Source organism: Heliangelus exortis, chromosome 2 (assembly GCF_036169615.1).
Source record: "Heliangelus exortis chromosome 2, bHelExo1.hap1, whole genome shotgun sequence".
NCBI lineage: Eukaryota > Metazoa > Chordata > Aves > Apodiformes > Trochilidae > Heliangelus > Heliangelus exortis.
Genome location: NC_092423.1, coordinates 84,255,310 through 84,273,071, shown reverse-complemented (window position 1 = coordinate 84,273,071; position 17,762 = coordinate 84,255,310). Strand labels below are relative to the sequence as shown.

The following is a 17,762-nucleotide window of genomic DNA, read 5'->3' as shown; positions in this document are numbered from 1 at the left end:
ATGCTGCAACACAATCTTCTGCTCACAAAAATCACACATATTCCTATCTGTGTGCATGCTAATTATCCAGGCAATGTTAACTCAGAACAGGCCATCCATACATGCAATGTTTTTCATAACAGATAGTCAGAAAAGTTAATGCATCATATTTTCATCAAGAATATTCTATCAAGTTTTGGTGGTTATTTATTTTAATGTATTTTGGATTTCAGTGCTACTAATGCGACTAATTCTAGTTCTATTCATACCTGTTAGGCCCCTTACATTTTCTCCATAAATATAAACCATTTATCAGTATATATTTGTAGACCCACCTTAATACTCATTTGCATAACATTTGCTGAGAAATTCCCTGAGGAAAAAAAAAGCACGAATTCAAGTCATATGGTATTCTCTTCTCTGCTTATGACTTCAGTTGAGCACACACATAAATGACTTGTGAAACAGATGATAATTTAATCAAGTTCCTAAACTGAGTACTTACCTCTACATGCCTTAAAAGATTCACTTGTAAAAACAATTCTAGTGCTTTTTGTGGCTAAGAATATTATTTCTCTTAGAATTCTCATGAAAGTACTTAGCAACTATGTGCATGTTTCAACATGTCACTGGCAACGTTGCAGGAAAAGCAGCCTTGCTGGACTTTCATTTTGAAATCATCCACTACATCTATAGTCTATTTCAATATTTTTGGGTTTTTTTTTTTTTAATTGAATTGAATTTAAAACATTGAAAAACTCATTACTTCGAGAGAATTGAAAGATTCACACAATGCACAGAGAACAACTTGCTAGTTGAAATTTGTATTTAACCTTGCAATCTAGGATCCAGACAGAAGCAAAGTAGAAAAAAATATTAAAACAAGATGTGAGATAGGAATCTTTAATCAACCTTGTTGTATCAGCCTGGGCCCAACATTCCAACCAGTCTTCTGAGGTTACCCAGCACCACTTTGAAAATGGATTACTTTCCACTAAAAACAATGCCAAAAAGGGGTTTTAGATCCCCTGAGGGAAATTAGAACAGCCTGGATCATCAGATGGGAAAAAAAAATCAGTATCAGTAGCAGTCAGAAATGGGGAGAAAGAAAAGGTGAAACCAAACTTTGGTTGTGAAGCATATAATGCCTTAGATGTGCCTTTGAAGATTGAGGAGGAGCAGCAAAAGCCTGTGGGTTTGTTATGCCAAGGAACATTTGCTTCTCTAGTGGATGATGTAAACATTTGGGGTTTTTTCCAAGATGCTAAGTTCAGAAATGTACCTTTTGTAAGCAGTTGGTAGTTAGTCCTAGAGAGAGAAAGGCACTGAAAGACTATTGTACATATTCTATTACCGGGTCAGAGGAAATATCAAAGCATATGAAAGATAATATGTATTACCTTATACAAGCTACCATGAAAAATATATTTTAAGGACTTAATGTAGCTTATTGTGTATATGGGCTTAAGCTGTTGTCCCTTGTTTTGTGAAAGAGAAGTTTTCCAACAGTGTTTGCTCTACCTGCACGTGATCCATCACAGAGCTCCCCTGGGCCTCTGGGGTGCCAGTTTCCAGAATGAACAATTTACCAGCAGGTGAATTATAGCTCAAAATACAACGTCAAAACTTCAGCAATAGCAATATATAGCTGGGATAAACACTGGGGAAGTGGTGAAATATCATTTTCCAGATGCTGTGAGGCTGAATCCAGATTTGCCTTATGGCACGCAGTCAGTTAACACAACTTCTTTGATAGCTTAGTAAAGAAAGTGAAGACTAAGAAGCAATTCTGAAAGCACTGTTTACTAGTAGTCAATAGCTCCTGGTTTTGTCTTTTAAAAAGAAAACTATCTTGCATAAACGATCCACGCTACAAACAAATGCTAGCAGAAAACCTGATTGCCACAGATTTTTCCTATTTACATAACTTCTCACTTATATAAATAAGATGGTCAGAGCCTTGGCTCCACTGTAGCCCTCTTTTACACTCCTACAGCATTACACTGCTGACTTCAGCTATGTATTAAAGTTCCCTGGAAGCCAACAACATGTAACCATACACCTATAATTAAGTATATACTCAAATGCTTTGTTGAACAGAGAAAGACTGATGAATTGCTGCCTATATAAATCATGATGCAATACTAGTAATGTACATTTAAATTGGAATTATGCAGTAAATGCTTTATGCCAGGGATTTATTAGCCATTGAGGACTGGAAAGCAGTCTACAGCCAGACTGTGACAGGCTACTGTCACACACTGGCATGGTCTCACACATGGTTGAACCTGTCTTGCAAAGGACCAGCAGTGGCCCTAAGAGCCTGGGAGCTGCTAACAATGCTCTTCTCTTTAAATAACATGACAGAAGAAGGGTACTCCAAACCTCAAATTTCCAGTCTACCACCTACATAATACCTATTCAAAAGAGGAGGCTCTTTCTCCCCCCTAACAAATGAGTCATCTAAGATTAACTTCCTTCCTGCTTGTCAGGTCCTCACAGTGATACCACAGGTGTCTCTTACACCTCTTACAGGTGTCACAAGGACAACAGCACTAATGCACTCATGCTGCTGGAATTTTAATCACCTCCTATGATTAAAAGAGTGTTTAGAGAAAATTTAGTCAGAGCGCTAAAATTATCAGCAACTTTTGATAATCCACCCATATAAACATCTGTTGATACTTAGATGGTTAAAACTGCAGAAGAAATAACAATAGTAAGGAACATGATGACAACAACCTAGACAGGCTTACAGTCTGTAAATTGCTTACAGTCCTTCTTCTCACCAATTTTAAATTTTATTTCCCGTCCCCATACAGATGTCTCACTGGCTGACTAAAGTGAACGTGGAGATGGGTGCCAGAATTATAGCTGTTGCAGCACTGAGTATGACAGATCCTAAGCTCCTCTGCTGAGCACATGCCCTGCAGTGGACAAGCAGATGTAGTAGTACACTACTAGAAGTAAGCAAGGCTCACAAAGCCAGCAGTCCTCGGCAAATAGAGCAGAGCATCCTATTAAAGAAATTTGTTCCAAGACTTAGTTGGAAATTTTGCTATTCCTTTTTTGTTTGACAGTGTTAACATATTTTTTGCTGTGGAGAAGGCACCAGAATTGTAGGTTTGCAAGTTAGACCGTAAGTTCACTGCAAATTCCAGGGGTTCTTTTCTCACACAAAGTCAAAACCACTTTTAATTGGATAAAGCAGCTGCCCCACCACACTCTGACAGTAAGCCTGCCATACCTTCAGTTAACTTCTGGCACACAGGCAGGGACTTAGATGTTTTTCAACAGTCAGGGAATAATGAAAAAGCAACTTTGATGCTACCTGAAACCAAACTATTCAATGCACATTGCCTGCATTCCTCAGCTGCAGGCACTGAGCCAGGACACGGACATAATAATTCAAGCTCATGATGGGGGAGGGATACAGGAGCTTAAGGACCTGAGAGGTAAAGGACTCTGGTCACAAAAATCTAGACAAAATCTAATCTGCAAGGTAGCAATACAGTTGTGCTTCTTCCTCATCCCACTCCCATTAGATGGTTTAAAGAATTAATATAATCACAGAAATAGCAATGCTTTTTTTCCTTTTTTGATTGTCTCTTTTATCTGTTCCATATAAAACGAGGATCTATACCAAGCAAACCATTTCTCTTTCACCTTGCACTCTTTTTCCAGCTATGGATAACATTCCTGTTTCAAGAGGGCAAACTGTCCAACATAATGCCCAGCCAATAGTAGAACACTTCACATGAGGGAAAAGTTTGTCCTTATCTTCGCCCAATCATGAACCATGCTATGCAAGCCTGAGATTTGATAACCGTAATTATCTTTCTCTTACATATCTACCAATATATGTACATCAACCCAACACAAATCAGTTCTTTCAACATTGCAGCATCTGTTCTCTGAGCTGATAATCTGCTGCAGCAATGAAGTTTGTGCACTGTTGAAAAAAACCCTCTAGCAGCTGAAAAAGGCTCCTGGGACACTGAGCTCTTTTTCCTTGTGTTATGAAAGCTATCAGGGGAAAGGAGAACAGCAGCATCTGTAGTACAATATCCAGCAGCAACTTTTTACAACCTCAGACACCTGAGGAAGAAAAGATCCTGTCATAGTAATTCTAACTATGGATTCAACTACAACAATTATGGCAGCTTCATAGTTGTTAACAACAGCTAACATGCCCTATTCCAGCTATTGTGTCATACAAATCTATCCCAAGAAAGTCTGCCTGGCAAGAGCAGCAGCAGTCCCTGCAGGCCTTACTTAAGCACCTAAAGCTGCCAAGCCAACAGCCTGGAGAATGGTGTATTTGTGGCCTTACCTACCCTACAGCCCTTCAGAATGGCTCACCAAAAGAACATGTGTTCTGTTTCCTTTTCAGCTTCCAGCAAAGATGGCCTTAAAAGTGGGTGGTGCACTATGCAGATGACTAATCCACAGGAGAAGACCAACAAATGCAGCACATATTCTGGCCTTGAGTTTTTGCTGCCTTGTACACGGGGAACGACAAAGAATTCCCTGAAGGCAGGTACCAGACTTTATCTTCTAAGGCTCTTCAGGCCAGAAGGCTGGACACTAGGAAGCATTTCTATAACAAGAGGGTGGTCAAAAACTGTAACAGGCTTGCTAAAGAGGTGGTCGATGTCCCAAGCCTGTCAGTGTTTAAGTGACATTTGGACAATGTCCTTAATGACATGCTTTAACTTCTGGTCAGACTTGAAGTGGTCAGGCAGTTGGACTAGAGGATTGTTGTAGGTCCCTTCCAACTGAACTATTCCCTTGTATTTCATTCTGTTTCTATTCTGTTCTAATCAGGAAGTCACTCTGAATTGTTCTCCTCTACTGCTCAAGTTTAGCAGTGTGGCATGGTGAAACTGTAGAAAAGGATTTCCATTCATAGAATGGAAAGGCAGCACAAAATGACCCAAACAGTGGTTTTGAAGAATGCCTTGGAAACTGCAATTGTAAGACTAAAAAATCTTCTCTATGGTCAATTGCAATGGCAGCACAGAGAATAATCACAGTGCCTTTGGTACCACTGCTGTTAAGAGCAGCATATGTGCCAGCAGCACAAAGGAGGGTAAAAATAGTAGAAAAGAAAAGACAGCTCAGTGGTCCCTCATTTCTGTGAAGTTTTACGTACTTATTTAGAACCTAATACACACTCCGTTTACACTCTAAATGCATATGTAATACATATAAAACACATTTAAAGAACATAAAAAACCATACAAATTTTAGAGAGTGTCTTACCTTTGACCCAATAAGTGTGTAAAGCCACTGGATGGTTTCATTATGATTTATTACTCCATTCATGCCATCGACATAGAGCATAATCTGGCCCAAAGCTATTTTAAAGAAAAGAGACAAAAAACCATCAGACCTAGTGAATACATTTCATAATCCTAAGCAATGCTGGCACTTTTCTACAAGCAGAGTTTTCCAGAGACATGGGAGCTCAACCAATGAAAGATATATAGGCAAATGGACAAAATCCAGAGACACTGCAGTAAATTTACTGACTTTATCTAGGTGATATAACTACAAATTTAATCGAGGGACAAACATAAGCACTTGTTCCCTCCTAGAAGATGCACCATTTGATCACCCAAAATATGCAAACATATTCTACTTATTACTACTACTACTACTACATATTCTACTGCTTACTGTGTCAACAGTTCCAACAGCTACAAGGTTTTGTATCTTGTGAGCCCAAGACTTCCACCATTTGTTTCAGCACCACATGTTTGGAATAAGTGTATTTGGATTGACTGTGTCAGTGAATTCCATTAACATAAAATGGAAGCAGGGCAATTTACACCAATACTCATCATTGCACAGTGCTCTCTTGCAAATGAGGTTTGCATTTTAGTGAGCAAATACAACTATTAAAGCATGGTCAACCGAGAATGATCTTTATTAATTTATTCTAAAGCATTTACAGCAACATATCAGAACATTTTAGTAGAATAGTTCATAACACTAATCCTGTAGTTTGCAATCCTGATGAGACTTTCTAGAGACAAGTTATTAAATCTTTTCTGACTGATAGGGCCAGACATTTTTCATTCGGATTATGAAAAGTGGATTAGCAAAATTCATCTATCATCTTCAAAAGTTTCCACTGTTAGATATTTCTGCTTTATAGCAGGAGATCAAAGCACAGTGGGATGAAAAAGAAATCACTGATGTAACACCTTTCAGCACAGCCTGTTGGCATAACAACTCAATTATCTAATGCACAACATGATGAGCCCCTCTGCTTTATGGAAGAAAAAAAGGGAAAAAACCTACAGGGTGGGGAAAATTACAACGTTATTAATCTTCCAAAGACATTCTGAATGCTAACTAATTTTTGCACGGGTTTTGCACAGTGCAGCAGTATTTCCTTTAGGGCAGATTTTCAAAGACTAGAATGTGAGGCAAGCAACTTAGGTACCCCTATAGCTAAGCAGTGAACTTCTTTTTTTACTTCACCTCCTCCTTTTTCCTTTGCTCTAGTTAATTGACTTAGAGTTAAAAAAACCACCAGGTACTGATTTTAGATACTTATGTTCCTTATCTAATCTGTGACACCAAGCTAGACGTAAAGTCACTCTGCATGGTCAACAAAGATGGAGAAAAGGCAAGCAAGAGGACTATGGTAAGGAGATAACTTGTATCTTAGGCAGGCTGTGTTGCCACTGGGGTATCCCCATCTGTCTCTGCTCCTCTTCAGCAGGAAGCCCTCATTCACCACCTTCTGAAGCCATGTGTCTCAGATGAATAAACTCAGGTGGGAGGGACACAGGCCCACGTGTTAAGGTAAAATGAAAGATGTAACCTCGTCAGTAAAACGAGATAAGATTTATGTGGCCTGGATAAAGGGCTGCTTTGAAGCATTTCCTTGAAGGTAAAGGAAAGAGGAGAACACTGCTATCCCAGCAGTAATCTGAGAAAGTTCTTAATTCTTGTTTTTACTTCCTTTCATTGCAAAAAGGATTTGGCCCTTGATCAGGATAAGATCCAGTCATGCTAAGGTCACCAGCCCCCCTCCTCCTCCCCCCCCCCCCCCCTTTTTTTTTTTCTTTTTTGGTGCAAATTCTTTGGTTGGGGTGAAGGGATTTGATTAGAATTTGAAACAAATGTGAAACAAATTTTACTCTTGGTGCATGCCCTCCAAATTAATACAGAAACAAAATCAGCATGAAGCCTGCTTTTAAAGGGCAAACATAGACACAATACAAAATTACTCTGCTGCTTATACTTAAGACCAGTTAGAGTGGGTGCATAAGTAAGATCTGGGATGCATTAGTCTTTAGCCCCTATAGATGTGACTCTTCTTAACAGTAATAGGTTAAGGCAAGTTAACAGACCTTAGAAAGGAGCCAAAAAAAGTTTTAGGGATTCCTGACAATTTTCACTGGATGTTACTAATCTTGCCCCCCACAACCGCTGCCACCACCTTTTTTTCTTTTTCATTATCAATGCTTCCTGAAGTATACGGTAGGATCTCTATCTTTCCAGCAACAGAATGGGTCTTCTGGATATAGGTGAAAAATTAGTAACAGATGAAAAAAACCCCACTACTGCTTCCATTTGGACAAATGACCAGTAGGTTTCAGAGGACAAAGAATCACAAAGGACACACATGAAGACAGGTTTGCTATGGACTCCTGTTGTCCACATACAAGTCATGACTCCAGTAATTAATTATTCACCATACAGAAAGTTATCAGCTGCTGACAGCCTGTGGCGTGGAGCTTCATATTGCTATTTCCTGTCCTCAGGGTTCAGAAAAAAGAAAGCAAGACACGATAGGCGAGATAAGACATAATAGGAAGGGTAGAGGAGAAATCAGCTTTCATTATGAAGAAGAGTAAATTAGGGAGAATCTGTATGTACTTCGTACAAAGCAGCTGCCTGAAAAATTCTTAGGAAAACAAGCCAAGAAAGGAGAATGTTGGTTTTCATACTGTATCAAGTGTCTCTGCCGAGGAAGAAAAAGTAACACCTAGTAACCACACAATGGAAGAAGCCACCAGAAATGCTCGTGTAAGAGCAGGTTGGTGGACTGGAGCTCCTCGGGCTATCCCAGGGTTGCAGTTGGGTTTTGCAGTTTTGCAGTAAATGGGGACAGACTGGCCACAGACAACTCTGCACCTCTTTATAATCTGCAGCTTTTCAACCCAGCCTGCGGCCTCCCTCCCAGCCAGCCTGCAGTCTGCAGAAGTGGCTGCAGCCACAGCACAAACCCCGCACTCGCTGCCCCGCGCCTGCGTGTACAGCCCAGCCCCACAGGCAGGGCCTCATCTGATGGCCAAGGCAATCTGAGGTACTTCAGAAGGCCAAAGTAGTTCAAAATAATTTAAGCTTTCATTCGTGTGTGCCTTCAACCAAACTCCTCTTTTTCCACTGAAAAACGAGGAGGCTATTTAATCCATTTAATCCCATCTCTCAGCCCTTAGCTAACTGGAATTCTTTTTGGAAGTATATCAGCAACCTACTTGCATTAGGAAAGTTTGCTATTGTGCAACAGGGGGTAAGGGAGAGGGGGCTTTAAATATGGAGCAGACTTCATTTGGAATTTCTTTGTTCCCACTACCCTTGTGAAACCCTTAATCTTATGTGAAAGTAGTGTGTGACTTTACCCATAGCTATTTTGAAGTGGAAAATTGCTGGATTTCTTAGGAAAGGCTTAGGCTAGAAAAGGACATAACAGCCAGAATCTTCTAAATTTCTGTGAAATAAAAGGTTTAAGAAAGCATCCAAAAACCTGCCAGTATTGGCACTAGTGCTTTCATGTGATCTCTCCTATATGAAGTTAACAAAAGCAACAGGGAAAAAACCAAAGCACAAAGCATCACCACAATTTACATCACTTTATCTAAAAGCCTATTTTCCCCACACAGAGCGTAAACAGTTTTTTTTTACCCACAACCCCTGCTTCTCTAATCTGCTCTGTCTGCTTTATATTTTACCACATGACTAAAACTGCGAGAGATCAACAGCATAGAACGAGCAGATACACTATATTGTTGCCATTTCCCAGGAGTCAAAACCCCACTCATCAGTTCAAGAATTATGGCAAGGATGCATCTTGCAACTACATTTGTTTACATCACCAAAAATAAACACAGAGGGTGAAGCTGGCCAAAGCCAGACCCTGTTGCCACAGCTTTTAGTTCCTGAGGAAGCTTTTGGCCCAAGTTCCTCAGGCACCTCACAACCAGAAGCCATGGTCCATCTGACACGTTCTACACAGCAATGGACAAGCAGGAATGAGAGAGAGAACTGGAAACTAATGGGCAAGAACCAGCTGCTGGAAGTCATCTTTCTCTTTGCTAGTTAAAATCTTATCACCATCAAAGAGAAATTCGGGTCTATGTAACTGCCTTCATTCCATCTGTGAAAAAGGTTATTAGCTTACGTACACTATTCCTTGGCACCAAATAGGCATATTCCATCAAAATAAACATCCCTATCAAGAAGAAAATGTCAGTTATCTGTCTAGTGAGGGATCCCAAGAGGGAGATAATGCAGTTATTCAGTATTCTATCACAGTAGGTGATAATTCTGAAGAAAAAATACTACCTCTGACTTCTTCTCTGTACATCCTCACCAGAGAGGCAACAGCTCAGCTACCAACTGGGACTGTCCTGAACACAAAACCCCCATCTCAGCTCAGCCCCAGCACACTGGATGTTGGCAGCTTCTGCTTTTACTTGTGGAACATTTCCACTGACAGTGCTTGCACACACCCTCAGGGGAGAGCCTATTATCTACATAATATCCAAAGATATTGGACAGTGCTTTCCCTGATGAGAAATCTTTATAAAATAAAACTTCTGTACCATCCAGGTACTTGGAAATTAACAAAATTGGAGCAGAGTTCCTTGCCTCTAACAGATGACATCAGATAAAACAGATGACCTGGCCTCTTCACTGCTTCTGAAAATGATCTTACAAAGCAGCACTGTGCCAAACCTTATGATTCACACTCATTCCACAGGGCTAGAACCCGCTAAAATTTTTAGGTTTGGGGTTTTGTTTGTTTTGCTTTTTCCTCTGTTGCTATTCTTATGGGTTAGTTTTAGCTTCAGTACAACATTGTCTCTTCATAAACTTATATTCCCATTTCTTTACTCTGTTGTTTATTAATCTGCTTTATCTAGGAAGATAAAACCAGTCTTATTCCTCTCCACAAATGCATGAATATTTTGGGGGTTTTATCACAGTTTCTTTAAATCCTAACTTGTTTCTTGGTCGTGTCTTTTTACCCTCAGTTCATTTGTTTTTTCCATTATCACACACAATATAGTTGAAACATTCTAAAAAATTAATTTTCATGACTCCTATACTGACCATGTACCAAACCTTCCCTATTAACTGTGTACTCTATTCACTGCATGAAGCAAGAACTGAAATTTCTCACAAAAAAACCCATCATAGAACAAACGTTATAAACTACAAATTACAAACACAGTCCCGTACAGGTGTCTATGTATTACCTTGCTAATGTCCAGAAGTTCTTATGCTAGCTGACACTATCTAAAGTCTACATTTTAGTCTTATGTAGTACTTTAATACCTCACAAGCATTTGGAAACTTTGCCATAATAGTTTCAGACCTAAAGAATTGTTCGAAGTTCATCTCTTCTGCAGAGACAGAGTTTCCACATCAAACTTCATTTATTTCCTCATCTACCTTAATGGAAAATACACAAAGATAAAATAAAACTCAAGCATTTTTTAATGCTGAAAACGAGTGACAGAGGTGACAACCAGAATTTTCCCCTGGATTACAGGCTCAAGAGAAGCTGCTGTCCAGGGGAGAACACCAAACAAACCCAGAAGGTTGTACACACCGTTCTCCTGCTCAATCACTAAGGCTTTCCTCAGTGTGCTTGGGCCCTGCAATGTACATTGCTGGTTGTAGTTATAACAAGCAGATACAACAGGGGCCAGCTGTAGCTTGCCCTTAAAAGTACATGTTATTTAAAAGTTAAACTTGCTAAGAAACAAAAATCTTTTCTTAGCTTGGTGTACCTTTCCACTGTTTTAATCCTAAAGAGACAGCACAAGTGTATTTCAACACCTATTATTTCAATCTGTTCCTTAAAACTCCACGCGTAGTACTACGTTCTTAAAAGGCACAGCCTAGCAATAATTTTCCACATCCACAAAAGCCCACAGGAAGTGGTGGAGGAGATTTGTAACTCTGACATTGCTGGCACAATAGAGAGACTTTAAGATCTGTGTTACAGACTCACAGAATCGTCACAGTTGGAAAAGACCTTTAAGATCACCGAGTCCAAACACCAACCCAAAAAACCCCACCATGCCCACTAGAGAACGTCCTGAAGTGCTACATCTACATGGTTTCTTAATACTTCCAGGGATGGTGACTTCACCACCACCCTGGGCAGCCCGTTCCAGTGCCCAGCTACTCTTTCAGTAAAGAAATTTTTCCTAATATCTAGTATAAATGTCCCCTGGTGCAACTGCAGGCTGTTTCCTCTTGTCCTGTTGTTATTTAAGTGAGAGAAAAGACCAACACCCAACTCACTACAACCCCCCTTCAGGTAGCTGTAGGGAATGACAAGGTCTCCCTTCAGCCTTCCCTTTTCCAGTCTAAACAATCCCAGTTCCCTCAGCCTCTCTTTACAAGACTTGTTCTCCAGACCCTTTGCCAGCTTAGTTGCTCTCCTCTAAATATGCTCCAGCAACTTCTTGTAGTGAACTGAACAACCTTTCTTGGCAACCTGTGCCAGTGCTCTTGTCACCCTCATGGGTTTTTTGGTTTTGTTTTCAAGTTTAAATAAAATTTCCTGTATTTCAGCTAGTGCCCACGTCTTGCCTCTTGTCCTTTTATTATGCACCACTGAAGTCCGGTTCTGTCTTCTTTATTCCATCCAGTTATAGATTTAGTCCCTCCCATGGTTAAATTGAATTAAACTTAATATAAATTGAAGATTAATCCATAGTCAAGAAAGAATAACAACACTGAGCTAGAAAATGTACCTTAAATTTAGGATTAAAGTAGGGAAATTGAGTGAGACTCTCAAGAAGCTATACCTTAGTGCTTCTATTTGGGAGCTGATTGAGTAATTTAGTCTGGCAATGTGTTAGATGTGATGGATTTCAAGGTCTTTCCCCCTCCATTAATCATTAGGAACATAAGCTTTCTGTCTGTGTAAACAATACTAATCCTGACTTTGAAGGTACAAAGAGGGAAACACAAACCAAGCTTTGCAGAATGGAAAAGATAATTTCTGCAGCTCCCTTTCTTGAACTCCTCAGACACCTATTTACCCTGCACAAAGAAAGGTCCCGCAGGTGCTAGCTGTCTTTTATCAATCATTATCAATTACATACAGCACACCAGTTTGGAATTCCAGCATCTCCTTCACATGCCAAAAAACTAAGCTTTGAGAATGAACTCAGCATTTGGACTGGGAAACACTGTAGTCAGATACAATTTTGGAAGAAAATCCAGTCAAGATTTAGTGTTCAGCTTATTTCGATTGGCAGACTTTGAGTGCCTTAGCACCTAGGGCACAGAGAACCCTGAGAGAATATACCAAACAAATGTGGTTTTTTTCTATTATATGCCAACAGGATCTTCATTAACTGCAGTCAGGCCCCTTTGAGGTGATTACGAAACAAAACCAGACTGTCTTGGGGTTCTTACCCTCTGTGGAAAATAAAGAGAATCAAGGGGTAACACAGCTGGGCTGTTTAACAAGCACTAGAGAAGAAAAAGGACATACAGCAGGGTAAAGCGTTCACATACCAAGCATTTTTAGTTACCAACAGCATTTCTTGTTAATATAACAGTAAACCTTTGAGGATGAAACTGTCAGTTTTGAAGTGAACAAATAACAGATTCTTACTGACTGCTTTTTTCTTTCTCAAGTTTTTATTGCAAAAAAAAACCAAAACAAAAATCCAACGTGCATTTTCTGATATTTACATTTCTCCTAAACGAAAAAGAAGATCCCTAGGAGCAAAAAGAGGAAACTCAAGAATTTCCAGCAATACGGGATGGTAAGGGGAGTGAAAAAAAAAAAAAAAAAAAAAAAAAAAAAAGATAAATTCCTGTGCAAGTTGAAACATCAAACATCGCTTTATCCTGTGGACTTCAAGGAAGTTTTTGTAAAGGAAAAACATTGATCAATGATCTTTAGTTGTCATGTAGTAATGTGTCGCTGTTAACCTGAGTGCTAAAATTTCCCAAGATTACATTTACATGTTTTTCATGCTCACCTTCCTTCTCCAAGGATTTACTCTAAGCAGGTAAACATAGGTCCAACTTAGCCTCCTGAAATAACAGTATTGCAATTGGTAAGGTAACTAAATACACTTATGCTACACCTAGTCAGTGTGGTTTACAGGGAGACAAAACCATTTCAGTGGACGTACAAAGTTTTGCTACTCAAAACCCAAAAGCTAATCTCCAAAATGCAAATACTGTGGCATATTCTCAATAAACACGGACTTCTGAAAATAATATGCACTATATTATTGAAGAACAGAATACCAAAAAAAAAAAAAAAAAAAAAGAAAAAAAAGACAGTCAACGAAAATAGTAATCCTGGGGGTTCTGCTGGGAGAAGTGTGCTGCCAAAAGTGGCACTTCAGTAGCCTTCCGATTTTCAGTAAAATTCAAACACTGCTTATTCTAGCTGGTAGCATAAGGTGTGCCCAGGGAATACCCTGGAAGTGCTACACTGAGAACAATAAATGCAAGTAAATGCCTTCAGCTATATTTACTCTATATTAACCTGTTCTTTAATTCCCATATAGTTTTTTCACTTGGCAATGTATTCCACACCACATTCCTTCTTCTCCCCAATAAAGGACCACCATATGAAAAAGACAATGGAAGAAGAAACATTCTTTTAAGAAGCACTACAAGACATGCCAAGTAGGTATCACTTCTAACATTTCCCAGTACTTGTCACTAAAGTGAGAGCAGCTACAAGATTTTAGAGAAGCCTGTAAATTCCTCTGAAGTGATGTATTGGCTTTCTTCATCTCAATAGACAGAAGTGCAACAAATTAACATCCTGCAGTTATTAAGATAATTCTGGGGACGCTTGTGTAGTGTTTGAAATGCTAGTGACAAAAATGTAAAGAGCTCTGCTTTTTAGATTTTTTTTTCAATATAAATTTTTCCTCAATGCTTTTGTCACCTTGAAACCAACTGATTTAAAGGTTGTTATAGAGAAGGACAGAAAGTCACGTTTTTCCTGTCTACCTATATTCCAAGTCATCCAAAATCAATGGCTGCATCCCCTGCTCAGGAAAGACTGACTGAAAAGCAGAAAAATCTCTAGGATAAATAAAAATTTACGACGTTTTAAGTTCAGCAACTAAATTAAAATAGGTTTCAAGAGAAGTGGCAGAAGATTGTCTGTTTAAACCAAAGAAATGCTTCCAAGTCTCACAGTGTCCCACAATCCTCATCATAATGTGCTGGCTAGAAAAGATTAAAATCAAACAGCTTGAAAATGAAAGCTGATTGCAAGAAGATCTTTGACTCTGTGTCTACCGAAGGATGCATCCGAACATCAAGTGATTCTTAAGAAAAAACATGCATATCCTTCTAATTTTCTTCATCGTAATTATACTGTTACGGATGCTGAAACTGAATTCCTGATATTTTCACATAACTATTGCTCTTCAGACAGCTTAGCCTGTCTCTCCTATTTCAGATAGACTCCACCCTGCAGACATGTGCGTGCCATTACAGCTTTCCCTTTCATCTCCTGAATTTATGCTTGTTAGGGCAAATTAATGAAAGCCTCTATTCTTTAAGTACTGGCTAAACAAAGCCAAAGTCAGCACTAGAAAGCAAACTGATACAACACTTCATTAAATGTGCTTTCTATTCTTTTTGTTTCAAGTATGTCTGCTGCTATGTGAAATTTAGGGTTATACGGTCTCCTTTCAAATCCCACAGTAAAGAATGTGCTCAAGTCACAAGTTCATATCTGCCATTTGAAGTGGACTTCCCATGAGAAAAAGGTGCAGGGAAGAGCCATCTTTACAAATCCCTTTAAGAACAGAGCTCGCACTCTTCCAAAATATCGATTGATAATCTGTTTTGTGTCTCTGCTCATTCATCTCAGATAATGAGCAAAGATTCCTTCCAAATTAACTGTAATTCTCTTCTAATCCCTCTATCCTTTTTTCTTCCTCTTCAGCACGGTGACGGGTGAGAACTCCTTTGACTACTGAATCCCATCTTATTACAGCAATTCTTAAAGAGAAACATAGCAAAATCATCTTCATCAGTGTCATGCTCAGACTTTTTAATTTCTGACAGAATGTAGATAGCTCAATAGCTTCACAGAGTGTGCACCAATCCCATTATTTTGCGCTTCTCAAAATTTTCAGGCAAAGATACATCTACAAAATAATTTCTGACTGACGATATCCTGGTCTGAGCCAGGATCAAACCAATTTACATTTTACAGAATCTCTACTTTTAAGTTTATTTCCTTACCATATATAAAAAAAGCAAATAAAACAGATTCAGAACACAAGAAAAATATCTGGGGAGTGTAAGTGTCAACTGACCTAAAAATGTGAGGTCTTTCATTGGTGAATACATGGCAATGGTGTGGTGGCAGGAAGAGATAATCATGTATTGGCTGAACATGAAAGTGATAGATTTATCCAAGTTTGACAGTCTAAATTTCTTATTTACCAGCAACTATGTAAATAGGAAACACAGCTGCACAACCACATTTTATTTTCCAAAATATTTTTTTGTGATTTTATTCCATTTTCTTGATATTATTAAAAATCAGTGACCATAGCACTACTGGTAATGCTCAGTATGAATGCAAGATTGTTTCTATGACTCTATTATTCATCAGCACCCCATTAGCAGACGTTACACAGGACTGGGATGCCTGGATAACACTAACCCTGAAGAAGATGGTGCAGAAGCAACCGGGAGACAGCAAAGTTTCACAGGTCCATCTGTTAAGGCAGCTCAGAGCCAGGTTGCCAAGGTTTGCTCTGTGAGAAATAACCTTGAGCTCCACATGGAAGCTGCTAAATTACTTACAGACCCAAACCAGCCCTATAAGTATCACAGACACTTCTGTGCAACACTCCTCCTTTAGGAGCTGTGGATTGAACCCAAACCATCTGTGCACAAACGGCATGGGAGTCCGTGCATCTACGGCGTACTTAGACCTGGTCAATATAAATCCACCAGGGGTAATTAACCATTTCTAGGTACTTAGAAGTTAAAAGAACACTAGGCATACAGAATCTGAGCGTTTAAAATTCAAGAAATGGCAGAATTTAGGTTCCTGAAGGAAACTTCATTCAGCCTACATCATGCACAAACATAACTACATCAAAATCAATTTTAAGAAACATTATTTTGGAGCTTTGGAGTGCTACTTTATTCAAAGCAAGTGCTGTGAAATATTGTGTAAAAAGTACTTTCTCAGTGTGTGGTCCTAGGCATTTTTAGTGCAAACCTCCTGTGAAGACAGAATATTTCATTTCCTACAGGACTCTATAATATTCATCAATATATTGAGCGCTTCACAGGTCTGAATAAATTTTCTGCATAGCACACCAATGAAGTAAAAAAATTATTCTTTGCTGTTCTGCAGAGAAGTCAGAGCTTTCACTAGCTCTTGATATCACATCTGAGACGGCTGACAATTTGATTTTTGAGAATACTTTTTGATATAATAGCACTTCAATTATCTGGAGAAGGGCTGCAACTGAGTTAGGTTAAGCCCTGTGCAGTATGGGAACCCCCCCAGAAAACAAGGAACACCCTGGAAAAGGGAACATAAGGGCACTTCCTTAAAAGCTGAATTGTAATTACTTGCCTAGCAATTACATGACCTACTAATACTATACGAGAGGTTCAGTTAAGATCTCTCCTCCCACATCAGGAACCTTAAAATGTGTGATCTGTTTTCCTCCCTGAACTTTGAGGACTGGAAGCTTTATTGTATGCATTATGTTATTTTAAAAATTTTTATTAACTGTTTACACACTCTAAGCAAAACAACAAACACATCTTCAAAACATTTGACTTATACTGTAAGTCACATTGTCAGAAATTGGTTTACCAGATATGATTGTAGAAGTTGAGACCATAATTGCAACAATACTTAGGAGTATGAAGAAGCAAGAATTATTTCAGATGGATAAGAATTTGAGTAGAAATATTCAGAGCCACTTCGCAGATCAGAGAGTTCTGATATCCACAAGCTGAATCCTACATTCCACAAAATATCACCCATCAAACACCACCTGCAGCTTTGTCAAGCTCTGATCAATTCTCCATTTTTGGGGCAACTCCTTTTTATCACTGTTTCCTCAATAGCAGTGCTGTTAACATGTCACCAAACTCCAAAATTTTCTCACTGTCTGAACTCTTAAAGAACAAAGAGCATTCTGTGGCTATTTGCACGCTCTGGCAAGAGAAGATTATGAGATGGGGAGAGACAACAGCCCACTGATCTGCTCCAGGCCACTCAACCTCCAGGCTGCTGCTCCTAGAGCCTCCCAGTTGCCCTGGAAGGGCATCTTTTGCTCCAAGCATCTGTTCAACAAATATCCCACCCTTTTGGGGGGCTGGGATCCTTACATCTGGGCAAAGGCTGCAAGCAGCAATTGCTAACCCTTTGATCATCATTGCCAGCTAGAACACCTTTGGCTTCTAAAATGAGAGGCTGTCAAATAAAATAGGGTAAAAATATTCATTTGTGTATACATAAAACTGAAATATGAAGTGGGCCT

General features: G+C 39.2%; 1 protein-coding gene across 17 annotated transcripts in view; it reads right to left on the bottom strand.

Annotated features, from left to right (window-relative positions):
• FHOD3 (formin homology 2 domain containing 3) overlaps window positions 1-17,762 on the bottom strand; it is a 383,672-nt gene that overhangs the window by 148,834 nt on the left and 217,076 nt on the right. For all 17 annotated transcript variants that reach the window (XM_071736789.1, XM_071736782.1, XM_071736783.1 and 14 more), the window contains exon 6: window positions 5,245-5,339. In XM_071736789.1, the coding sequence (XP_071592890.1) occupies window positions 5,245-5,339 (95 nt within the window). The remainder of the gene's footprint in view (window positions 1-5,244; window positions 5,340-17,762) is intronic.